The sequence below is a fragment of the Brassica napus genome, chromosome A2, assembly GCF_020379485.1.
Source record: "Brassica napus cultivar Da-Ae chromosome A2, Da-Ae, whole genome shotgun sequence".
Classification (NCBI taxonomy): domain Eukaryota; kingdom Viridiplantae; phylum Streptophyta; class Magnoliopsida; order Brassicales; family Brassicaceae; genus Brassica; species Brassica napus.
The window spans coordinates 440,702-466,349 of record NC_063435.1 but is presented as its reverse complement, the minus strand read 5'-3'; the positions used below and the strand labels follow the sequence as shown (position 1 = coordinate 466,349).

The 25,648-nt window shown below is 37.6% G+C and overlaps 4 protein-coding genes across 5 annotated transcripts; 2 read left to right on the top strand and 2 right to left on the bottom strand.

The window, feature by feature from the left end:
* The first annotated feature begins 1,408 nt into the window (after window positions 1-1,408).
* LOC106396308 (translation factor GUF1 homolog, chloroplastic) lies at window positions 1,409-6,093 on the top strand. Its single transcript, XM_013836661.3, has 21 exons — window positions 1,409-1,723; window positions 1,797-1,973; window positions 2,054-2,140; window positions 2,209-2,265; window positions 2,404-2,469; window positions 2,842-2,904; window positions 3,128-3,172; window positions 3,288-3,388; window positions 3,553-3,649; window positions 3,755-3,826; window positions 3,913-4,067; window positions 4,151-4,208; window positions 4,334-4,414; window positions 4,507-4,593; window positions 4,692-4,763; window positions 4,834-4,968; window positions 5,061-5,134; window positions 5,220-5,307; window positions 5,513-5,590; window positions 5,694-5,769; window positions 5,864-6,093. Exons 1-21 carry the CDS (start codon window positions 1,475-1,477, stop codon window positions 5,998-6,000), a joined length of 2,055 nt encoding a protein of 684 aa, XP_013692115.2. The 5' UTR covers window positions 1,409-1,474; the 3' UTR covers window positions 6,001-6,093.
* Window positions 6,094-6,218: 125 nt separating this feature from the next.
* LOC125581627 (DEAD-box ATP-dependent RNA helicase 25-like) lies at window positions 6,219-9,520 on the bottom strand. Its single transcript, XM_048747394.1, has 10 exons — window positions 8,988-9,520; window positions 8,800-8,906; window positions 8,517-8,572; window positions 8,208-8,435; window positions 7,844-8,050; window positions 7,680-7,766; window positions 7,371-7,466; window positions 7,082-7,297; window positions 6,681-6,863; window positions 6,219-6,566 (listed from the first exon to the last, which is right to left on the bottom strand). The coding sequence occupies exons 1-10, from the start codon at window positions 9,449-9,451 to the stop codon at window positions 6,330-6,332; spliced, it is 1,881 nt and encodes a 626-aa protein (XP_048603351.1). The 5' UTR covers window positions 9,452-9,520; the 3' UTR covers window positions 6,219-6,329.
* A 210-nt stretch (window positions 9,521-9,730) lies between these two features.
* LOC106380539 (topless-related protein 4-like) lies at window positions 9,731-15,863 on the bottom strand. 2 transcript variants are annotated; one of them, XM_048747384.1, is made up of 25 exons: window positions 15,641-15,863; window positions 15,393-15,474; window positions 15,143-15,322; window positions 14,957-15,070; window positions 14,722-14,880; window positions 14,431-14,638; window positions 14,207-14,342; window positions 13,944-14,056; window positions 13,684-13,855; window positions 13,407-13,586; window positions 13,219-13,292; window positions 13,009-13,104; window positions 12,833-12,928; window positions 12,531-12,658; window positions 12,213-12,447; window positions 11,983-12,126; window positions 11,826-11,915; window positions 11,595-11,741; window positions 11,380-11,490; window positions 11,104-11,283; window positions 10,895-11,023; window positions 10,704-10,799; window positions 10,441-10,629; window positions 10,190-10,356; window positions 9,731-10,106 (listed from the first exon to the last, which is right to left on the bottom strand). In XM_048747384.1, exons 2-25 carry the CDS (start codon window positions 15,470-15,472, stop codon window positions 9,941-9,943), a joined length of 3,390 nt encoding a protein of 1,129 aa, XP_048603341.1. In that variant the 5' UTR covers window positions 15,473-15,474; window positions 15,641-15,863; the 3' UTR covers window positions 9,731-9,940. The 2 variants fall into 2 exon arrangements, with proteins under 2 accessions (XP_048603341.1, XP_048603345.1); XM_048747388.1 differs by having other exon boundaries at window positions 14,479-14,638; window positions 15,641-15,798.
* An 8,071-nt stretch (window positions 15,864-23,934) lies between these two features.
* On the top strand, window positions 23,935-25,548 carry LOC125581614 (transcription factor SRM1-like). Its single transcript, XM_048747366.1, has 2 exons — window positions 23,935-24,772; window positions 24,844-25,548. Exons 1-2 carry the CDS (start codon window positions 24,408-24,410, stop codon window positions 25,316-25,318), a joined length of 840 nt encoding a protein of 279 aa, XP_048603323.1. The 5' UTR covers window positions 23,935-24,407; the 3' UTR covers window positions 25,319-25,548.
* The last annotated feature ends 100 nt before the right edge of the window (window positions 25,549-25,648 follow it).

The window sequence follows — 25,648 nt, the reverse complement described above, 5'->3', positions numbered from 1 at the left end:
TGCCCTTTTTCTCACTCTTCTTATTTATAGGAAGGAGAAAAACCAAAACTGCGGAAATGTTTATTAGACTTTTCTTTTCAAAGGGGATTGATTAAACTAAGTCTTAAGGCATGTGAAGATCCCTCTCTTATGACAATGATTAAAAACATTAATCAACTCATCACTGAAATAAAAAAGTCTTAATCAACTCATCACTGAAATAAAAAGTCTCATATTATTTGCCAGAGTGCTTGATCATTGGTTCAACAACAGTCTTGAACCAGAAGAATCATTCATTGCACAACAATTTTGAACAAATATAAAAGCTTTTTAAATTTCTTTTTCTTGATGTGTAGGAACATTCGTTTTTTATGTCCAGTTGAAATTTTTGGATTTCCGAACCCTATTTTTTTCTTATTAAAACCTACTCATTTCGTTTTTGAAAATAATTTTTTCTAGAGTTTATTCTTGTTTCACAAAATTAATTTTCTATATTTTTAATAAAATATTAATTATAAATATTTGAATTGATTAAAGAGAAAAAGACTAGGATAGCACCAAACCAAATTTTTGTTCCTAAAATAGCACTCAAAGCTCAAAGTCACAAAAATAGGTTTCATTAGAGAGGTAAATATACATTTATACCCCTTGGGTTAATTAATCCAAACTTTAGGGTTTAGAGTTAAGGGGTGGGGTTTTAGAATTAGGGTTTATAATTTTATAAAAAATAAATACTAAAATAAAAAAAATAAAAAATAAAAATTTTAAAAATAGTTTCAAAAAGTATTTTAAATTATAAAAAGAAAATTTGAAAAAATAAATAAAAAAAATTTCTAAAAAAAAAATTCAAAAAAAATTATAAAATTTTCGAATCTGAAAACATATAATCTGAAACTATAAAAAAATTTTTTTTTTTCATTTTTTTATTTTTATTTTATTTTATTTATTTTTGTTTGTTTATTTAATTTTAAACTAATGGTATTATGGATATTTTACCCTTTAATGAATGTCATTTTTGTGACTTTCTTTTTCTAGTGTCATTTTTGAGACATAAACTTCAAAATGTGATATTATTGACAATTGCCCTTGATTAAATCTTATTAGCGAACAGTTATTAGAAAGTGTATTCAAAAATAAATTGTAAAAATTTATTATATTTTTAATAAATGTAAAAACTCTAGAAAATTTTACTTCCACCGAAAATCAAAATAATTGAACAAAAATTAAACCAAATTTCATGAATAACCAAACCGTTAGTATAATTACAGAACCAAAAAATCAAAAACTAAACCAAAACCAAACCGAACATCTAGTTCACAAGGTTTACAGTTTACTGAGTTGTTTCGTTTAGTTTTTGGTCTGCTTGTGTCGGATCGTCTCTGGTCTGATCCGGATATCCTGTGGTTCAGAACTCTTTAAGACAAAACGAAAGAAAAAGAAGACTTTTCACTCAAAAACATAAGAAGAGGTCCGAAGAGTGACACAGAGAGTGCCAATGGCCATGGCTTATGCTATGGACTTATCTCCTCCAACCTTCTTCTTATCCCCAACCTCTTCCTCTTCTTCATCTCCTCTCCGTCGTCTCTCCTCCCTTCCCATCTCCACCCTCCACCGCCACTCTAACCGAAAGCTACAAATACTTTGCCAAGCCACAGCCGGAACTCAGCCTCAGAGTCAGAGCAGCAACCTCTCCGACGCTAACTCCAAACTATCCGCCCGCTCCGGCCGAGACCGTCTTTTGAAGGTCAGATAAAGAACCTTTACGTCTATGTGTGACAAATTCGGATTTAAAAATTGGATCTTTTTGGAAATTGCAGGTTCCGATATCGAAAGTAAGGAACTTTAGTATAATAGCGCATATTGATCATGGGAAGTCTACGTTGGCGGATAAGTTGCTTCAGGTGACTGGTACGGTTCAGAACAGAGATATGAAGGAGCAGTTTCTTGATAATATGGATTTAGAAAGAGAACGAGGCATTACCATTAAGCTTCAGGTTCTTTGTTATTAGTTTTTGTTTCTATCAACTAAGAGTAAAGTTTCTGACTTTGTAAATTTTCTGATGTGTGTTTGCAGGCAGCTCGAATGCGTTATGTGTATGAGGATACTCCTTATTGCCTCAACTTGATTGATACTCCTGGTCATGTTGATTTCTCTTACGAGGTACACTTCAAATCTTCTAATCCGTTTGTTCTTTCCAACATAGACTTTATCTAAGGATTTGTTAATAGGTTTCTCGATCTCTTGCGGCATGTGAGGGTGCTCTTCTTGTTGTGGATGCATCTCAGGTGATTATTTCTCCTTGAATCTGTATTTGCTTTAGCTGTTTTGCGCTTTGTGAATGTGTGTTACAGTCTTTTTTTATGTGACCAAGTACATTAGCACAAAACTTTCTAAGTTACTTTCCCTTAATATGTGGTGTTTAGGGTGTGGAAGCGCAAACACTGGCCAACGTTTATTTGGCTCTTGAAAACAACCTCGAAATCATTCCTGTAAGTACGGATTCATGCTTGATAACTTTTTTCAAGTATATTTGGTGCTTATTCATCATTGTTTGGTCACCATTTGTAGACTATTCAGTGACGTCAATGCCTTATTTAGTTAAATAGAAGTCAGAGTCTACAATAAGTTAACTTTCAAATAGGCTAACCATGTCGTAGAAATAGTTAGCATCACTCTATCAGTTCATAGAAGATGCTTAATGAAGTAAATAATAGCTACTCTAGGATAAATAATGATATCATTTAACGTTTGGTTATTTCTTGAATCTGATTTATGAAAATTCAGGAAACAATAATGTACTGTCCAACAATTTGGTCTGTATATCAGAGTTTAAAGCAAAAGGACTCTACTTCTTCTTGTAGGTTGTGAATAAGATTGACCTTCCAGGCGCTGAGCCAGAGCAAGTTCTCAGGGAGATCGAGGAGGTTAGTGATTCTCTTCTTTGTGTAGCCCATTTTATCATGCAATGCAGCGAGTTATAATATGAATAGTATTCTTTCTTTGGTGTCTACTAAAACACTTCTCAGTCTTTAATGTTGCTGTTGTCAAAAATGTTATCAGTACATTTAACTAGGTTCTACCTTCTGTTAGACATTGTCTTAGATATTCATTGTATGCCTTTTAACTTTGCTTTCTGATTCTTTGTAGGTTATTGGGTTAGACTGTAGCAAAGCAATACTCTGCTCGGCAAAGGTTAGAATTTTTAAAATCATTTTGCTATTCTGTTACATAAAGATTTAAAGACATCTAACTCTCTATCCATTCAGTTACATTTTTGATGGCATGCATATTTGATTGATTGATACAGGAAGGAATTGGTATAACGGAGATATTGAATGCAATTGTTGAAAGGATACCTCCTCCTCCTGAAACTGCAGATAAACCCTTCAGAGCCTTAATTTTTGACAGGTTTGTTTGCACGTTTTGTTATGAAGGCAAAGCATAGAGTCTAAGTTGTATTGTTATATAGTGAGTGTGAAGTATTCACTTTTTTGTCTTTGATTAGTTAACAAATATCTAGTGTTTACATGTTAAGTACTAATACTATTCTTCCACAATACATGTGTTTACAGTTACTATGATCCATATCGTGGTGTCATTGTATACTTCCGAGTTATTGATGGGAAAGTGAAGAAAGGTGACAGGATTCTATTCATGGCAAGCGGAAAGGTTTTTTACTTCTCTCTCTACTACTCTGAGAACACATATCTTCTAAAAACTGCTTTCTTGTGTTTCATTAGTATCTCATGTTCTCAATTTTTGCATTAATTCCAGGACTATTTCGCTGACGAAATAGGCGTTCTATCTCCAAATCAAATTCAAGTGGATGAGTTATATGCTGGTGAGGTAGTGTAACTCTTTTGAACATCATTTTTTTGTTTGTTTCTTTCACTTCTACACATATTTTGAATGATAAATGTTTTTAACTACAGGTGGGGTACATATCTGCTTCTATAAGATCAGTTGCAGATGCCAGAGTAGGAGATACGATAACAAACTTTAGCAGAAAGGCAGAAAGCTCGTTACCCGGTTACGAGGAAGCTACCCCTATGGTGTTCTGTGGCTTGTTCCCAGTTGACGCTGACCAGTACTGACTTTTTCTTTGTTCATTTGCTTACTTTTGTTTTTATTTTTGTAATTTTTTTTTAACATATCTTCTGATGATAACAGGTTTCCAGATCTTCGAGATGCGTTGGAGAAACTGCAACTCAATGATGCCGCTTTGAAGGTATTATTAATGATTATTAACCTTTGTTAATGATATTCACATTTGGTCTAGGGATTAAAAAAAAATTTATATTAGCTGAATTTAATCTATGGGTGTGTTGTCAACTTTGGTTGTTTATCCTGCAGTTTGAGCCAGAGACTTCAAGTGCCATGGGTTTTGGCTTTAGATGCGGTTTCTTGGGTCTTCTCCACATGGAAATTGTTCAGGTCAGACATGTTTTACTCCTCTTGTTTTAACTTTTTTTTTGTTTGATTATTTGCTACACTGATACTTATGCTCCAGTTCATCTACTTTGCAGGAAAGGTTAGAGAGAGAATACAACTTAAATCTTATCACCACTGCTCCAAGTGTTGTGTATAAAGTGCACACTGTAAATGGTGATACTGTAATTTCCTCTTGATCCTACACTCTTTGAATATTGTTCTTCTCTGAAAATTACATCCTTGTGTCCTTACTACCATATTTAAATTGATGTTTCTGCAGACTATGTGCTCAAACCCATCTCTCCTTCCACAACCTGGGCTAAGGAAATCAGTCGAAGAACCATACGTTAAGGTTTGATATTTTCACATGACAGGTTTCTTAGAATTTACATATACTTAACAGCAAAATGGTATTTATACAGATTGAGTTACTTACACCAAAAGACTACATCGGTGCGCTTATGGAGCTCGCCCAAGATAGAAGAGGGGAGTTTAAAGAAATGAAATATATAGCTGAGAACAGAGCTTCTCTCCTCTATGAGTTACCCCTCGCAGAGGTGAGGTTTTGGCTTTGCACAGTTCAGATAATCCCAATGAAAGGGTGTGTTCTCTCTTGATTATGTAAACTGGTCTTCTTGTTATTTTGCAGATGGTGGGAGATTTCTTTGATCAGTTGAAGTCCAGGACCAAGGGATATGCTAGCATGGAATACTCAGTTATTGGGTTAGTTCCACTAACTTATTTCACAAATCATCTCTTACTTAGTGATGCTTTCTTAGCATCTTCAGTTCTTGTAATACGTATGCAGGTACAGGGAAAGCGATCTGATAAAACTCGATATTCTGATTAATGCTGAATTGGTGGAACCTTTGTCAACCATTGTACACAGAGACAAGGTTGGTTATTAGAGCCTATTTATCTGAATTTTGTGAACTTAGTGCTTTAACACATCTCTAAGTGTAAAGCTTTAATAAATTGTTACTATTTGCTTGAAGCCTCTTACTATTTAGATTAGTATATCTCACAGTACTTAGCATTGAGTTATGAAAGAGTCTTTGTCCGCACAGTACTGTGGAATCATTTTTGAACTATTCTTTCCAGGCATATTCTGTTGGGAGAGCATTGACTCAAAAACTCAAAGAGCTTATTCCGAGACAAATGTTTAAAGTGCCCATCCAGGTAATATTTACATTTAATCTTTCATAAATCATTTATCTGACGATGCCCCCTAGAATATGCAAACCATGGAAGCTGTTTTGACATTAAACATATAAACGTACAGGCTTGTATAGGATCAAAAGTGATTGCTAGTGAAGCGCTCTCAGCTATCAGGAAGGATGTTTTGGCCAAATGTTACGGTAAGTACACATTCCCTTTGCTTCCCTGCCTCTTTTAATGTTTGTTTTTTTTCCCACAAAGCCATCTCTGAACTTGTTACTATGATTGGTTCAGGTGGAGATATTTCTCGGAAGAAGAAGCTTCTTAAGAAACAGGCGGCAGGTAAGAAGAGAATGAAAGCCATAGGTAGAGTTGATGTACCTCAAGAAGCTTTTATGGCCGTCCTCAAACTTGAAAAGGAGGTTTTGTAACACCACTCGATAAATAGATCCATTACATTATATTTCATTTTGATCCCCTCTGTAATAAACTATTTTCACCTAATGCAATCTTGCTTGCTTTCACCTAACTATGTTTTCTTTATGTATTCCTGAAAATTGTCTGATATAAGTGGCAAAGGCCTGACAACATGACAAGAACATCTCTTTCAGATGTACTAATCTTTCATTTAATAATAAATTAACAGAAAAACAACGAACTTTGTAGATTTTTTTCATAATCAGAATATTTAAGCGTTTGCAAGAGTAACAAGAGATCACACATCAAAAAAAGAAATCAAGTTTTTAAACAAAACATGCTATTAAGAACCAGGAGCGACCCTAAGACCAGGAACGTTTTTGAGACCCATCTTGTCAATAACGTTAACAGGGATAGCTGGAGGAATGCTGAGTCCCATACTGCGACTAAACTCATTGGCTAACTCCACCAGTCTAGTCGTGCCCCTTGCAATCTTCTTCTGAGATGTGTAGTAACCCAACCACGCCTGATAAGCCGCCTCCTTGTACTTCATATCAACTTGTCTAAGCGCCTTCTTCACCTGAATGTAACAACAACCCCATCAGCATCAAAACTAGAGTCAAATATTATAGTATAATCTTTAGCTTTATAATAAGGACTGCCAAGTTAAGTAGAGTAACAAATTCACGCTTACTTTTTTCACTGCCTCAGGATCTGTCTGAGGCAAAGAAGCCTTGGTGATGGGCAAGTCTTTTACAGATGACAGAAAGTACTCTTCCCAAGGTGCTAACAATAGTACACCTTCCCCTTCCTTGTCTTCCCGGCCAGTTCTGCCAAGTCTATGTATGTATTGTTTCCTGTCTGATGGTAATCCCATCTGCAAAACCAACATGTACACAACAATAACTTCAGTAAAAACGCTTAACATTGTAGTTGCGGTAAGCATGGCCAGATTTGGAAGCAACATGTTACACTTAGAGAAGTGTAACATGTTGCTCTTTTTAAAGTTCTTAAAAAATGTTTATAGCCCCTAAAATCTCAGATCCGTCTCTAACGGTAAGTTCCTTGTTATGGGGAAAATACGGTGTGGCTTACTTGTACGACTAGTGAGACATCAGGGTAATCTAGACCACGAGAAGATACATCAGATGTAACAAGGATAATACTCTTGGACTTGCGAAACTCATCAGAAACTCTTGTTCTGTAACCCTGCGGTTTTCTAGAATGGATCTCTCTCACGTTCAGGCTTAGCTTACCAAGCAAATCAGCCACCATTCTTGTAACCATAGCAGTTGTACAGAAAATAATCACCTGCAACACAAGGAGTTGTGTTAGTTCAGAAATACATTTGTGTCTCACAATTTCACTAGAGAAATGATTTTACCTTATAGTCCACATTTTCTGCAATGTGTCTTTTAAGGAGCATATATATGAGGGAGAAATGTCTATCCAGTGATGCTACCATGTACATTTGTGTGACCTAGGAGATAAAACAGACATGAGAAACCTAACATTGTTACCCGAACCAAGAATCGAAAAAACCGAGCCAGAACTGAACCAAATTTTCTAAATACTCGAATGGATTCTAAATCTCTAGAACCGAATAACCGGGAACCGAGAACCGACTGCCCATAGCTAACAATGTTATAGGGAGGTCACTCTTTTCAAATGAGCTTAAAGAGCAAACTTGTACCTTTTGATGTGTCTCATCACTACCCTCTTGAACACAATTGACGAACTCATGATCTTGTTTCAAAGCAACATGGCATATTTGGCGGACCTTGACACCAAAAAAAAAAAAATTCAAGATGATAACCCAAAAGCGAGAGCCTTATTGTGCAAGCAAACGAAGCATACCTCTTCAGGTACCGTGGCAGAAAACAAAAATGTTTGTCTCTTCTTAGGAACAGCGGAGATGATCCTCTCAACATCCCTTCGGAAACCCATGTCCAAGAGATGATCTGCTTCATCAAGCACAAGGACTTTCACACCTCTCAACCTTCTTGCAAATCCAGGAGTGTTGTCTATATGGTCTATGAGCCTTCCAGGTGTAGCCACAAGAATCTGATAATGTTCAAATATGTGATTATTACATATTTATAAATGACTTAGAAAAATTAATTTAATATTTTTATTATCATTTTAAAGTATTAAAAAAATAGTTATTAAATTTAAAAAGTGGTATCAAATTTGTGGTAAAATTAATCCCAAAAATATATACCCGGCAAGGATGTTTTTGCATACGCCTTTGCTCAGCGCGAAGCTTTTTACCTCCAATCAGAACATCAACACCAATAGATGAGTGGTACTTGAGCAGGGTCTTTGCTTCTGCAGCAGCTTGACAAGCAAGTTCCCGAGTAGGGCAGACCACAAGCACAATAATTGAAGGTTTCTTCTTATCCGTGCTTGCTGGAGGAGGAGATTTGATAACAGCTTCAATTGATGGAAGCTTGATAAAATAGAAAAATAAACGATCAAACTCCTAACTGAACATCATATATCCATCAACCTAGAGGGTAGAATGTCTCACCAAATATGCAACTGTTTTCCCAGTGCCTGTTTTGGCCTTGGCCAAGACATCTTTACCTAGAAACCCAATAAGTTAAATATAAACATTAGAGGAATAAGAAAAAACAATCAACCAAGCATCAATATAAGGACTACGGAAGACAGATCATAGGTGGTCATGAGCATAGCGAAGTGAAATATTGGCATAAAATTACTAAAAATTTTAAAAACATTTATATAGAAATATGCTCCCAAATTTAATAAAAATATTATTTTGTAAATACTTTCTATCCCTAATAGTTCACCTTTGAGAATGATAGGAAGAGTAGCCTCTTGCACAACAGTCATTGTCTTAAATCCAGCATCCTCTAATGCTTTTAGAGATAAGGGAGACAATGGGAACTGATCAAATCTGTAAAACATAAAACCACAAAGAGTATTACAAGAGCTCTGAAGCAAGACAATTCATAAAGCAAAAAAAAAACAAACGTACCTTGTGTTAGACAAGTAAGAATCTGATGTTTCGACATGTTCAAGCCTTGTTGTCTCTGTAGCCTTAGTAGAAGGTGTTTTCTTAACAGGAGGCACACTATCATCAACAGCTAATTTGTCTTCTCTTCCTCTCTTTGAAGCCCTGTTGTTTCCCGAGTCATCGGCATTCTTTCGTCTCTTACGACCGGAGTTGGATCCATCGGAATCCATGGAAACGAAGAGGAGCTGAGAGAGGAGCTTCAAGCTCTTACCGTAACCTACACGGCTGTAACAAACCGAGTTGTTACAGCGGACGGTAATTAGGGTTTTATAAGGTTTTGTAGGAATTTTTTTGTTTTTTTTTTTGTAGGAAACATTAATAAGGGTTTTTAATGGGTAATAGGATAATGAAAAAGTTGGCCCATATTGCTTTGTAAGAACGCCATGTAGTTTTCTCACGAATAAATGACACGGCATGCAGTTCATCACATTTGCTTTGAAATGGTTTTAAGCACCTAATTACACTGTTTTCTTTATTTCTTGCAACGAAATTAACTCTCAGCTGTGATTACCAACAATCATTAGGAGCCATGATTTGAGATTTTTTAAAGCAAGCTTCAAATCTTCACCACACAGATCTTAATAACCGAGGGCTGCATCACCATGTGTGTACACAGTCCTCTCTGTATATTGTAAGATCAATATTACCTAATACAACAATGCATTGATTTAGTTTCTGCATTTGCCAAGCAATGTTGAAGCATATAGGGATTTAATTTTGGGTTTATATTTTATATTCAATAATACCAAATTGTTCTCTTACCCCAAAAAAGAGTTTAAAGTTTGAGAACTTCGATCTTTTTGAGTATAATCAAAAGAGAAAACGCCTACTATACCAAGCAAGGCTACAAAACTTCCAAGTCAATGATGTAAATTGTATAAAAAAGAAAATGCGACAAAGGGAAGCTTCAAAGGTTAGTTGTCAGGTACTGCTGCTCCATTCTCCAGTGGAGGTGAGGTTCCCCATTTGCCTTCTGTTTCCGATGGTTCAACCACATGGACAGCCCCATTATTAAGCCCTACTGCAAACTGGTTAGTCTCCGATGGATGAGCTGCTATCACTAACGGATATACTCTCGAGCTGCAAACAAAAACCACATACATTTCATCAATACCTCACAAGCTATTAGTTATGTAATGAACTAAAACGAAACCAATACTCACCTTGGGTTCGGAGGCAAGTAAGCAGTTGGGTTAATCCGACATCTCAATCTCAGATTCGAAGCGGTGAGGACATCGACGCTACCATTCTCAAAGCTCACAAAGATTGACTGGCTATCACATGAATATGTAGCTGATGTGATTGGACCTGTCGCTTCCTTTCGAACCCACTGTGTTTCATTGATAGCAAATAATTAAATTTAAACACCGAATCTTGCTTGCAATACATTCTAAGTTTTTATTATTTAATTTACCTGCATCCACCAATCCAGTTTTTGAGCATCGTAAATGGCTATTTGCGTCTCATGGACAACCAACAGATGAATCTGATCCAGATGGAACTGCACGCGGGTGTCTGAAACAGCCGGCAGTGATCTCCCATGTTGGACTTGCAAATACTTGTTGCTTTGCTTCTCCCATCCATCCATGCTCCAAACACACAGCTACACAACACCAAAATGTAAGTTTACATAACTTCACTGAGAAGCTAATATTGACAACACAATTATTGTTTTACCTGTGAATCAGCACCCGAAGAAACAAGAATGTTGAGAGCCTGTGAGAAAGCAAGACCTGTTATCCTGTTCTGATGACCATTCAACTTGGTTTTCACCTATAGCATAAAAAGCATGCAACTCGTCATTGTAAGTTCATGACTTATAACACACCCAAAAAGTAACTATCGCAATTTTATTCTAGATAATATACCTCGTCAGTACGAACGTTGTAGATCTGGATAGATGAGTCCTCCATGCCAATGGCAATGATGTTATTGTCCAAAGGATGAAACGCAAGGAACGTTGCTGCAGGCGGTGGAGGCATGAACGTCGTCATAGTCTACAGGTTAGATAATACAAAACATTAGAGCATGAAACATTTTTCAAATCTATCAAGGGAAGATACAACAGTTAAGTCACCTTGAATGTCATCATGTTGAACAAGGAGATTTTTCCTCCTGACGCTGACATAACGTAGGAGTCGTTCTTTGACAGGGCGAAACAAGGAATAGCGTCTTCAGGGTTTGTATCACTTGTCTCATTGGTCATCATAATCCCACTTGCAGGTTGCCATAATACTGGTTGTGCATTAGCCGTTGCCTAGAAGAAAAATAAAGGAAGGATATAGTTTGAGAAGTGATCATAGCCATAAACAAAAAAATGTACAAGGAAACTAAATCAAGGAGGAGAGGAGACCTTTCCAGCCAGATTGTGATCGCTCTTCTGCCATTTCCACAGCTTGTGCACTGCATTAGATGCCAAGGCCAATACTCCAGATCCAGAGTTTGTGTAAATTAATCTTGAAACCTGAAACTCCCACCATAGAAAACATGAGTCAGCCATCATAATTACTACAAGATATATCTAAGTTATATAGCATCTAGCCTGCGGATAGAAGTATATTATATTACCTTCGTCACTGGCACATTGTCAGCGAGCCTCATGGAGCAGCACTGAGACGGCTCTGTAATCTCTGTAACTTTACAGGCTCTGGATCTTTCACCTAAATCATCAGCGATTCTAGGCTTCCCATCCACTAATGTTCGCACTTCATTGTTCTGATAATAATTAAAACTGTTTAGTCATACTCTAAATACTCAATAGACTACAAGGATACCATCCAAATTCAGACTTTGATTCACCTCCATAGCTGCAAAAGAGTTAGTTCGATCGGCCATAGTTATTCCTGCGTTTGCACTTGAAGAACCAAAACCACCACCACCTGCAGGAACCTGCACACCAGATTGTATAAACAAAATGCCTATAAAGCCCACAGAGATAATATCCAAGAAAATATACCTTCATGACGGGGGCAAACGAGCGGGTTTCTGCTGTTCTCAGTAACCTAATTCCATCATCAGTAGCGAGAATTCTAACACCATGGTCATTGGTTGAGACAGCTAAAAGTATTCCTTCCCTATTGAATCTAACACAAGGAGAAGCCTGCAGGTTTTTTCACGAGCAATTAGCTGCTATAAAGAGAAGTAGTGGAAATAGCAAAGAGGCAACAATCATTTGAGTAATATTACCGGTAAGCCACCATCTGCATGAATAGTTGTCAAAGGATTTGTGTTGTCCATGTCCCAAATTTTGATAGTGGACTCATCACCAGCAGCTAAGAATCTATTCCTGGTTGTGTCGAATTGCACAATCCCTGCAGCCCGTTGTCCCAGGCCGAGATATGTTCTTTTTATGGACCCTTCACTCTCATTCCACTCAACTAAAAACGACTCTCCTTCTTTGTTTGTACCACATGAAAACAACCTGTTGTATTTTATTCAATTAGTTAAATTTCAAAGGATAGGATAACAGTCAATATTTACGAATTTGAGAAAAGGTGGGTGAACCTTGTTCCATCACTGCTATATGCCATTCTTGTGGAAGAATGGCCAGGTGCATCATAGTCAACCCTTGAACCCACATTGTCATACAACCAAGCTTTTATTTTTCCATCTGTTGCTGTTGAGAAGACAAACTGTATAGGATCTAGATTGCATTAGTGAAAAAGTACAATCTATACACACCACATTCAGTCAGGCGACAATAATATCCAAGGGTATTTGATGTGATGACAGAAAAATGAACCATATCAACCATATGAGACTGATTGTAAGTTACAACAACAACAAAAGGAAACAAAACTTGTTACCTGAATATTTTCCTTGTAGTGAGGACAAACAGAGAACACAGGAGCTTCATGACCCTCAAAAGTATACCGTTTTTCGCCGGTGACAGCATCCCAAACCTTTGGATTAATTTAGTTCATGTAAGTCATCCCCAACAATTAACGTGCCAATAGAACATAGATCGTCAGAAAAGACAAACCTTAATGATTCTGTCATCGCCACAAGTGACAACAGATAGCTGTTTGTTAGGATATGAAAAGGCAAGATGGCTAACACTTCCTGTGTGAGCTTCAATCTGCAATCAGAGGAAAGAGAGAACCAAATTGTAAAGTTATGTGGAACATATACGGACAGCTAGTACCAACCACCGTGACTGATATGAATGAAAGGAGTAATTAGCCAAACGAACCTCCAGATGATTTCGTATGTCACTGCCCCCTTGAAAGGAATAGATATGCACAAGGCTTTTTGAGTATGCCACGCCTGAAATATGAAAACAATGTGCAGGTTTCTCATGTTTAGAGACTGTTTCTATTCTGTGAATAAACCAATGCTCTTAGAGAAAATAAAATTGCTGGAGAAGAGTTGGCATTGTACCAAAGAGAGTTCCATCAGGACTCCACGCCACATGATTTACCGATGCCGTCGCATCAGCGTTCAAAGATGCCTGCAATTCTTTAGAACATGCATCAAGCTTCCAGACATCAAAACCCTTCTCCGTAATCCTCTGACGAGCGCCCAGGTCCCACAGGTAAACATCACCACCAATTGTACCAACTGACATGATAACATATATTCTCAACACCCTTAATCCGTAAAATAAAATAAAAAGCAAGAAATGGCAATACAGAATCTGCACGTTCATAGGACATACCCAATAGTACAATTTGCTGAATTGGATGGAAGTCAATGCTCATGACAGGTGAGCCATGAGCAAGAGTTGTAACAACTACCTTGGGCAAGTCATCAGGTGATAATGTATTATTATGTCCATGGGGATGGCCAGCATATGTAACTGGCAGAATATTTACTGGAATATTACCCCCCTGAAAAAAAAAAATCACCCTGAGAAAAGGAATGCTTGAAAAGCTATCTCTCATATACTTAACAGATAGATTAGTTATTGATGAGTACCTCCTCTGACGTTCCATAAGGCCTTGACCTCTTTGAAACATGGTTAGAATCAGCAGTCTGATATTCCATTGGAATAGGACCTGAAGGAGTCTGAGGACGCTTTAAGATAGCTCCTAAAACAATATTTCAGGTGAAATAAAATTGTTAAAATGAATCCAATGTGATAAAGGTAAAATACTAAGATAATATTAGCGTTGGCAGGTCCATTTCTGATTATTTTTCTCATGAATATAAACACAAAGCATTCACAATAAATAAACAACCTGCGTTGTTAGGAGAACCCAAGCCCATAGGACCTGAAGGTGCAGCAGAAGGATGAGGCACGACAGATTGGTTAGCCATCCATCCCGAAAGATTAGCTGGAAGCCCACCTGGTCCTCCCGGTGCAGGCTGAAACAGCTGTCCAAAACACGTGACAACCAACATTTCAGCATAGAAAAAAAAAAACTATTCCTGGTAATGGCTAACATAATCATTAATCACTTACACCACCACCACCACCCATTAATGGATGAAACCCTGCAATCTTAGGAACACCACCACCGCCACCCATTAAATGATTTGTACCAGGGGACGGGGACGCAGCTCGAGCACCGTTCGGTTGGTTCGGTTGGTTGCAGGTATGGTCCAGAAAGAGAGATCTGATGTCAGGATTGGGCCTAGGGTTCTTACACAGCTGATGCTGCCAGTTTAAACTACAAAAAAACAAAAATTCAGTAAATCCCAAGTTTAAGTTCATTTATAAAAATGTGATTAAAACTAAGTCAAGCAAGCACACCTTTGGTTAATTAGTGTCCGTAGCCTCGAGCTTTTCAAGACAGGAAACTGAAGCTTGTCTCGAAAGAGTGGATTAGCCTCTATCAGCTTCTTTAACTCACCAAACATCACACCCCTTGCAGACTTTGTATCTCCATACTTAGAGAGCTGCTCATTGGCTCTGAAAAAAAAAATTAAACAATCTCAATAATACATAAATAAAGCATCCATGGCGAAAACATGTTAGTTAAACAAACCTAAAGTCATCCAATGTCAAAAGCAAGGTGATCTCCTTGAAGAGATCTTCGTTAAAACCTGCAAACACCTTGAGATCCTTGACTAAAATGTCAACAGCTTTGGCACGATCACGCCTGTGGAATAAAAAACAGTGAGACACACACACACAAACAACATTAAAACAACTCAAAGAGGAGCTTGCTTACTTGTCCAAAGCCTCGAGATACTTTTGCTTACGGATCTCAAAGAAGATCTTCATGGAGTATCTGTTATCCTCAAGCTTGGAGAAGCCAGAGAGATACTTCTCCACTTCGTCCCACTCACCATTAGTCACCAGCTCCTCAAAGTAACGCATGTTGAAGTAATAACCAGACTCCAATTCCAATCTATTTAACATTTAAAATCATTAATTTAATTAATTTAATTAATTTCTCAATTCCCAATTTGGATTTTTACCTGTGAACAGTATCTTTGTATTTCTCTTCATCGAGAAACTGGAGAATCAGGAACACAAGCTCCCTGCTGAGAGAAGTCATTACTACAAAAACGAGATCAAAAACACACATGCATTAAATGAGAGAGATCTGCTACAAACAACAGACAAAACCAAATCTTCCGACACACACATTAAAAATAAAATAAATTAAAATTGAGCCGTAGAACCTAAGGAAACAAATCCGAGAGAGAGGTGAAGAGGAGTTTACCTGTGGATAGATTATAGGTTTTCGTCACAGATCGAAGAATCTGGGAACGCGAGAGAGAAAGAGAGAGAGGGTTTCGTTTTTTTTTTTTTTTTTTTTTTTCCTTTTGGCTAAGGATTTGCTTTTGAGCACTTGTGGGGTGACGATTTAATATTTATAGAGGCAGATGGGAAAGTAATTTTAATTTATAAAGTTGAAAGGAAAGAGAAGGAGGAAAAAAAAAAAAGGAGATTAGGGATTTTGAATCGTAGAAGAGACTCTCGAAACTGACAATGCGAGCATCAGTGGAAACAAACCTATAAGCAGGGTATGATAAGTTAACCTGCTTATATCGGTAGCAGGTTATGATAAGACAAGCGCCTTATCACCTTAATTACATTGTAAAGGTGGCACGCCGACAAAATAAGACAAAAGTGGAAAAAGTATTGTAATGGGCTTAATGCCGGTGGTAGATTCGTTGGGCTTTTTTAAATTCGAGATATATATTTAGTGGCCTCTCTTCGTTATCAAAAAAAAAACAAAAAACAAAAATAGAAGAATATCTACATTAAGTTGGAAAATTTGATTCTATAACCAAAAAAAAAAACTATATTTCACCAACTACCAATATCACCTTCTTTCTATTTTCTTCCTACAAAACTAATAATTTTTCCGGTATAATCATTCATCAAAACTAATACTTTCTTTGTTAATACACCCAACTAAACACAAATAGGCCTTGTCAAGACAATTTTTTTAAAAAATCATCAGTAATTTAACGATCACAGAGAATTAGCAATTATAAAGATTAATAGAACCTAAGTGATAATAAATTATTAATTTACTTAATTATATATTTTTGATAATTATAAAAATTAATTCTGAAAAAATAAACTTTTTTGTGGATTTATACTAAAATTATTATTTAATTTTAATATACTTAAATTAATTTAAACTGATTTAGACTAATTTAGATTAATTTAAATAAATTGTGACCAATTTAAAACAGTTACAACACTGGTATAAGCAAACCGGACTGTGTTAAAACAAATCCGACTAGAGTATTTGGGTTAGGCCCGATAAAGGCCCATAAACGTTAAACGTCAAGACGACGACGCGATCTAATCTGAACCAAACAGTTATCTCGAGTTGGTCGTTGTCAGGTGACTGTCCGAGCTAACTACAACGCGGTCTATTAGAGGTGAGCTCTGGTTATGACTTCGATGTTTATATCCACTTCGGCGCTGGTGCGTACATTGATATGTTTACAAGCATGAGAGCTGTGGGCAGTGCACTCCTTGTAGGGAAGGGATGGGTTGGCTTTGGATGATCATGGAGAGGATGAAAGTTGGGAATGCGAAGCTGGAAGAGATTGATATGCTTCAGGAGGTGACTAAGCATATCGAAGGACACACGATCTGTGCGTTGGGGGATGCGGCTGCGTGGCCTGTGCAAGGTTTGATAAGACATTTTAGGCCGGAGCTTGAGAGGAGGATTAGGGAACGTGCTGAAAGGGAGTTGCTACAGGCTGCTGCTTAGAAGGCTTTGTTAAGACAGGTTTGCATCTCTAGTTTCTTGTGTGCAAACTTAGTAGCAAAGATTTAGTTGATTTAGTAGTTCATAGTCTTATGCTTATTTTTTATTGCAGGGAATTTGCTATTATTCTCCATGGTATTGGGATATGTTAAGATCCCATAAATATGATTTGGCCATATATTCGGTTATGTAAAGTTTCCTATAAGGTCGGGATTGTATGAGTATATATGTGAGGGCTAGTTAACGCCATATGAATAAGAAAGAAGATTATCAAAACCTAATTTGTCATGGTATCAGAGCCAGGTACCTAGAAACACAAACTCTTGTTAGTTTTTCGATTCCGATCTTCACTAAATCTTCTTGCAATCGCAAGGGAGACGTAACAGACGATTGAAAACTCTGGTGCTCTGTTTTCACTCAACAAAACAGAGTAATGGCGCTCAAAACAAATAACAACCCGAAGTACAAGACTATAACTCCATATGATCTAAGTGCTAACGACAATCCGGGTGCAGTCATCTCTCACCCTCTGCTCAACGGTCTCAACTATGATGAGTGGGCTGTGAATCTACGTATGGCGCTTAGTTCCAGAAAGAAGTTTGGCTTCCTTGATGGAAGTCTCCCGAAACCAGCTGCTGACTCACCTTATCTTGAAGATTGGACTGCAAATAACCATCTCTTGGTAGGGTGGATCAAGCAAACTATTGATCCCAAGTTGAGATCTTCCATATCTACACGAGAGATAGCTAAAGATCTGTGGGACATAATCAAGAAGAGATTCTCTCTCAAAAGCGGAGCAAGACTACAGCAACTTCGAAACTCGCTTGCTACATGTAAGCAAAACGGATCGACTGTGGACGATTACTTCGGTCGTCTAACTAAGTTATGGGATGGTACTGCGGAGTGTACGAAGTCTAAAGTTTGCACATGTAACAAGTGTGAATGTGATCTGAATTCGGCACATGAGAAGGAGAGAGAGATATTGCGAGTACATGATTTCTTGTCAGGGTTAGATGACTCTGTTCATGGGGTGATCCGCTCACAGATATGTGCGATCACACCTCTACCGGACCTAGACAGCGTATATCAGACAGTGTCTCAGAATGAAACCTTGCGCTCGAACACTACAGCTGATAATCCGGTGATGAGCTTCACGGCTCAGACTGCCTCCAATCGGAGACCCGGGACAGTATACACAAGAGAGCTCTCGAAACCGAGCTCGAGTGACTCCTCTACGAATCGTGGAGGACAAGGAAGTCGGGACTGGTCCAAACAGTGCTCGATGTGTGGAAAAGCAGGACATGAAGCTGCTGCATGTTTTAAAGTGATTGGGTTTCCTGAATGGTGGGGTGAAAGGAACAAAAACCGGTCGGACTATCGTGCTCCTTCATCAGCTGGTCGGGGTCGTGGTGGTCTTTCCAGAGCTAATGCGGCACAAGTGAACACGGCTACTGCTGGTTCGACTAGTGAAATAACGGACCGTGATCGTCAGGGATTGATAGGACTTTCAGACGACCAGTGGGTTGCGATTCAAAAACTCATCAGTGCGGGACAATCCGCAACGAACTTGAGTGGTAAGAGTAATGATATATTTTGGATACTTGATACTGGAGCAACTCACCACATGACTGGCCGGTTAGACTTGCTCGAGGACATTCGGGACATTACGCCAGTGTCAGTTATGTTGCCTGCAGGAGCCGATGTCATGACCCTCAAACAGGGAACAGTTCGCTTGACATCTCAACTGTCATTACAGAATGTTTACTATGTCGATGGATTTCATACAAATTTGATTTCGCTTGGACAACTCGTGACAGATAATTATTTGGTCGGACAAGTGACTGATAAACTCATGGTTTTGCAGGACCGAGCAACGAGGATGCTGATTGGAGCGGGTGAACGAGAGGGAGAGGGGTTGTACCGGTTTCAAGGAGTAGAGATCGCGACTTCCCTACATACTGAAGTTTGCAAGGATTTGGTTTTGTGGCATAATCGGATGGGTCATCCGTCTCTTCAAGTAACAGAATGCATACCTGGAGTTCGGAGATCGTCTAGTAGTAGTAATAATGAGCTTTCTATTAAGAATTGTGATGTCTGTTTTCGATCTAAGCAAACTCTGCAGTGTTTTCCAGACAGTTTGAATAATGCAAAAGATAATTTTGATTTGATTCACTGTGATTTATGGGGTCCATATCGCACAACAGCTTTCTGTGGATCCAAATATTTTCTAACAATCGTAGATGATCATTCTCGAGCTGTATGGTTGTATCTTCTTGCTGATAAAGCAATGGCGCCACTGCAAATTCGAAACTTCATCAAAATGATCGAAAGACAGTTTTCTCAGAAGGTTAAAAGGATTCGAAGTGATAATGGGACTGAGTTTACATGTCTTACGCGATTTTTTCAGAAGCAAGGTATCATACATGAGACTTCCTGTGTTCATACTCCACAACAAAATGGACGAGTGGAACGCAAGCATAGACATATCTTGAATATCGCGAGAGCCTTACGGTTTCAGGCTAGTCTTCCGATAGAATATTGGGGGGAATGTGTACTAACGGCTGCTTATTTGATTAATCGCACTCCGTCTGCCTTGCTGAAAAATAAAACTCCGTTTGAGTTGTTGTTTGGTCATGCTCCAGGATTTAAGCATTTACGAGTCTTGGGATGCTTAGCGTATGCGCATAATTTGAATCATAAAGGTGATAAGTTTGCGACTCGCAGTCGGCGGTGTGTCTTCCTAGGATATCCCTATGGGAAAAAGGGATGGAAATTGTATGATTTAGAAAGCCATAGTGTCTTTGTCTCACGTGATGTCGTGTTTCAGGAAACCACATTCCCATTTGCGATCAGTGATGTAGCTCCTGTATCTAATGGAGAGTTAGGTGTTCCACCTACAGGAGAAGTTTTGGATAGCGATGATGAGGAGGAGACGCAAATTCAGAATAATATTGAGTCAGCCCCGAGTGCTGAGACTTCGCAAGCTCCGGTAACAAACTCTAGTGAACCTCTTGGTAGAGGACATCGACAAAAGTACACTTCTACAAGACTTAAGGACTATGTTGTTCAAACGGCTGCTACTTCACAACCCTCCTCTCTCTCTACAACGACACCCGCGCCTCAGCCATCCTCAGGTATGAAATATCCAATTTGTAACTTTGTTTCATGTGACCGTTTTTCACAGAAACATTTGGACTTTGTCGTGGCAATGTCGGCTAATATGGAACCGAGATCATTTGCTGAAGCTATGAAAGATGAACGATGGGGAGTTTCAGTTGATTGTGAAATTACATCTTTGGAAGGAGCAAATACTTGGCGACTAGAGCATCTACCTCCAGGAAAGAAAGCGCTTGGATGTAAATGGATCTTTACAATTAAGTACAAAGCTGATGGTTCAATAGAGAGATACAAGGCTCGTCTGGTGGTATTAGGAAATCATCAAGAAGAAGGGATTGATTACGAAGAAACATTTGCGCCAGTTGCGCGCATGACAACAGTGAGACTTTTTCTTGATATTGCGGCTAAAGAGAACCAAGAAGTTCATCAGATGGATGTTCACAATGCGTTTCTTCATGGGGATTTAAATGAAGAAGTGTATATGAAATTGCCACTAGGTTTCAGAGATAAAGGAGAAACTCGTGTTTGTCGATTACAAAAATAATTATATGGTCTTAAGCAAGCTCCTCGTTGTTGGTTTGCTAAGTTGTCACATGCTCTCCAAGCATATGGGTTTACGCAGTCACGGTCTGATCATTCTCTTTTCGTATACTCTAAGAAAGAGATTCGATTGCGCATATTGATTTATGTTGATGATTTGATTATAATTGGAACATCCCCTCAAGCGATCAAAGTTTTCAAGGATTATTTGGCTACTTGTTTTAAGATGAAAGATCTTGGACCAGTTAAGTATTTTTTGGGTATCGAAGTAGCACGAAGTAAGACTGGATTTTATCTTTGCCAGAGAAAATATGCGACAGATATTGTTAATGAAGTTGGTCTTCTTGGTTGTAAACCGGCTGGGTCTCCCATTGATCAAAACCATAAGCTTGCGAAGGCTGATGGAGCCTTGTTAGCTGATCCAGGAACCTATAGGCGTCTTGTGGGACGTCTCATCTATCTAGCTGCGACACGTCCTGATCTTACATACTCTATCCATGTTTTATCACAGTTTATGAATAAACCGAGAGAGGAACATTGGTTGGCTGCACTCAAGGTGGTTCGATATCTTAAAGGAACGTTGGGGCAAGGAATTTTGCTGCGAGCTGATTCACAAAAACATATCACTGGATGGTGTGACTCAGATTGGGGAGGATGTCCATTGTCGCGAAGGTCACTTACGGGATGGTTTGTGCAGTTTGGTGAATCGCCAATATCATGGAGAACACAGAAACAAGATTCAATTTCTCGGTCTTCCGCGGAAGCAGAGTACAGGGCCATGGCTGAGGTAACTGCAGAACTTCGGGGACTCAAAACTTTGTTACTTGATTTCGGAATTCGGCATGACGAGCCAATGACGATCAGGTGTGATAGTAAACCAGCTATCCATATAAGCAACAATCCAGTTTTTCATGAGAGAACCAAGCATGTGGAGTCGGATTGTCATTTTGTTCGCGATGATATTGTTCGAGGCATTGTCAAACCGTTTCATGTCTCTACGAAGGAGCAGCTCGCGGATATACTAACGAAGGCATTGGGACGAAAGGAGTTTGATGCTTTTCTTCTCAAGTTAGGCATTCAAAACTTGTATGCTCCAACTTGAGGGGGGGTATTGGGATATGTTAAGATCCCATAAATATGATTTGGCCATATATTCGGTTACGTAAAGTTTCCTATAAGGTCGGGATTGTATGAGTATATATGTGAGGGCTAGTTAACGCCATATGAATAAGAAAAAAGATTATCAAAACCTAATTTGTCACATGGAAATAAAAAATCTGAAGAACACTATTAGAGGTTTTGGAATGCAAAGCTACTTCAGAAGGAGAAGAAGGTAATGTATTCGTGTTAAATGTTTATGTAAAACTTGATTCAAGTTGTATCAGAAAGAGCTCTTACTCTTGTTTCTTCATTGTTTGCTTGTTTACTTATGACTACTATATGAGAGCACATTTTGGGAACAATCAAACAAAACCGTCTTCATGTTTGAAATAAAGGGGGATTAGACGTAATAGCTAGAATCTAAATCTAACGTGTAACTTTTACATTTCAAACCAGTAGTTACCCACCACCTAGAAAATTCGAGAAAGGGAAAGAGATATAAAATGGTAAGAGACCTGTGAATAGATGGGACAAGTAGGGAAGGGGACCGGTCTGATCGGATCTTTTTTTCTTGGGTGGATAAGACGTCAACATCTTCCCCTATCTTCTTTGTCCCCTTTTCAATTTCTTTCCTAATCTAATTACACCACCAGATCTCCAAAAGTTGAAAGAAAAAAAATTATATATGTCAAGTGAACTACATTCTTCAGTTGATAAAATCTAATATGTAATTTACATCATGCCATATTAACAATCTTCCAGTATTAAAATAACTGATATAATCTTGCCAAAAGATAATTACTTGGTATAATATAGATATCATTTGGTTAAGACAAAAACCATTATGAATTGCCGTTTAGTGGTCCAATTAAAACCCATTAAAGATTTACTTTGTTGGCCCATGTAAAAATTAAAAGAGCCCAAAATAATTTACATTAATTAATGCAAAAATACATATATAAAAGATTTGATTGGTGACAAGAATTACCATTAATTAAGTTTGAGTTAGGTTTATAATTCAAAAATGTTACCAATCATGCATTAAATTTAGTTTTTTTTTTTGATTTTAAGTTTGATTTAAGATGTGTTGTATTTGTGTTACAATTTTAAACCCTTTATAAATTTGCTAACTCAAATATAAACCTACATCAACCAAAATCCTATGTTTTAGAAGTTGAGTTACAAATTTGATTGATTTTTTTTTTGTTTTAAGAAAAATGAAAATCGTGAACAGGACCTTATACAAAATAATATATATTGAACAAATAAGATGCAAACGTAGATTTGGGAATATTGGTCGTGGGTGTAGGGGAGAGTGGGGGTAATATTTATTTGTTTTATTTTAAGATTTTATAAATTATTAATTTTAATGAATATATCTTTCATGATAGTCTATTTTATTCTAATAATTTTTTCAAATCTTCTATAGAATACTTAGAAAATAATATATACTGAAAATTCTTTTTCAAATTTTTATACTTATTTAAAATAAATTTTATTTTTCTTTTTATTTGTGTTAAAAAGAGCTTAATAAAAAAATTTATTTATCAATTTATATATTCAATTTTTTATTTAGAACTCATACTGCAACTTATACATCGAAAATATTACCAGTCATAAGTTTTAATAAATGATAAAGCAAAATTTACCACATAAACTTACAGTTTTTACCACATATTTTTTACTGCAAGTTACATCGAACTACAAATAATACTGCGATTTAACTCTAATACTATATGTCACCGGAGCCAAATTTAAAAGAGAGAAAACAAGGTAAATAAAAATTAAATAAAAGTATTTTATTTTCAGCATGAAAGATTGCATTAAGAATGTTCATAAAAAAGCTTCTCCAGATTTTAATTCTATGTATTGCAATATTTTATTATATTTTAAATTTGTATTTAGTTGTATTTTTATTTTATTACTTTATGTGTAATGTTACTTTGTATATAAAAATAATAGTTGTTATAAAAAAATTAATTAAAAGTAGAAAAACAGCAGAGCAGAGCAGTGAAAACTGTAGCTATCAATGGTGTTATAGTTATCATCACTGTTCCTTTAACAATGGCTTTTTGACCTCTCTCCTTCTCTCCTTCAACTTGTCGCAATCCCTAATCTTCTCTTTCATTTCAAAGTTTCAATCTTTTACACTTCTTCGTCGTGTGAACTCCTCCTCTCTCTCTCTCTCTCTCTCTCTCTCTCTTCGCTGCTTTGTTCTTAGTTCTCCAGTAGAGTACCGCAAAGGTATAATCTTGTAGAGTTTATCGCCCTTGTTTTTAGGGAATTTGATTCTGTAGATTTAGAGATTCCCTTTTCGATATAAAACCCTCCGAGATTCTCTCTCGCTGATTAGAGTTCTCTGTTGATAATCTGAGTAGTTGCTCGTTTGTGGAAACGCTAAAGGTCCAAACTTTGCAGAGATTCTGATTGGAATCTAGGATTTTAGAGAGGGGTTAGTGTTTATTCAATCGAATTTTTTGGTGGGTTTGATTGGAAAATGACTGTGGAGGAAGTTAGTGACTGGTCTGTGTGGAGTAGGGAAGATGATATAGCCTTTGAGAGAGCTCTTGCTAGTTATACAGATGAATCTGATGAAAAGTGGGAGAAGATTGCTGCTGATGTTCCTGGGAAAAGCGTTGAGCAGATTAAAGAACACTACGAGGTTTTAGTTGAGGATGTTAGTAGGATTGAATCAGGATGTGTGCCACTTCCTGCTTATAATTCTCCTCAAGGAGGATCTGGTGATGGTGATGATGAAGGAGGGAACACTAAGAAAGGAGGAAACAGTCATGTGGGCGAGTCTAAAGCAAAGTCAGATCAAGAACGGCGGAAGGGTATTGCCTGGACTGAGGATGAGCACAGGTGTGAATGTGATCTTTTGTTTATTTGAGGATGCTAATCTGTTTGCTGAACTAATAGTCTGTGTTTTGCAGGTTGTTTCTTCTTGGTTTGGATAAGTATGGTAAAGGTGATTGGCGCAGCATTTCTCGTAACTTTGTGGTGACAAGAACACCGACACAAGTCGCTAGCCACGCTCAAAAGTACTTCATTCGTCTGAACTCGATGAATAAAGAGAGGAGACGAACAAGCATTCATGACATCACTAGTGTTGGTGACGCTGATGTCTCAACTCCACAAGGACCTATCACTGGTCAGAACAACAACAACAATGGTTCTGCTGGTACTGTTGCTGGAGGAGGAAACAAACCAGCCAAGCAAGGTGTCTCACAACAATCAACACCGGGACCTTCTGTGTATGGAGCACCAAGCATAGGTCAACCAGTAGTTGGAACACCTGTGAACCTCCCAGCTCCACCTCACATGGCTTTTGCTGCTCCAGTCCCTGGCTCAGTGGTTCCTCAGATGCCGTACACCACAATGCCGAGGACACCAACGGCTCATAGGTAACGTCTGAGAAATACGTTTTAGGTGTAAGAAAGATGTGTAAAGGACATATTCAAGCTTTGTTCCTTTTGAGTGAATTTTTTTTTTCTTTTACTTTAGTTTTGTGGGGGATTTTTTCTAATAAGATATTAAGATCATGTGGTTTAGTTTTCAGTCTGTAGAAGCAAAAACAAATAAACTTTCTTTTTGTACTTGGAACACAATAAAAGCCTATGTGCCTAGATTTGAATCAAGATGCAAAGCTACTACATCTTCTTTATATGGTTTTAGCATCTTTGAAACTCTGTTGTGTAATGTTTCGGTTTGGTTCAACTGGAGATTGTATACTGTACG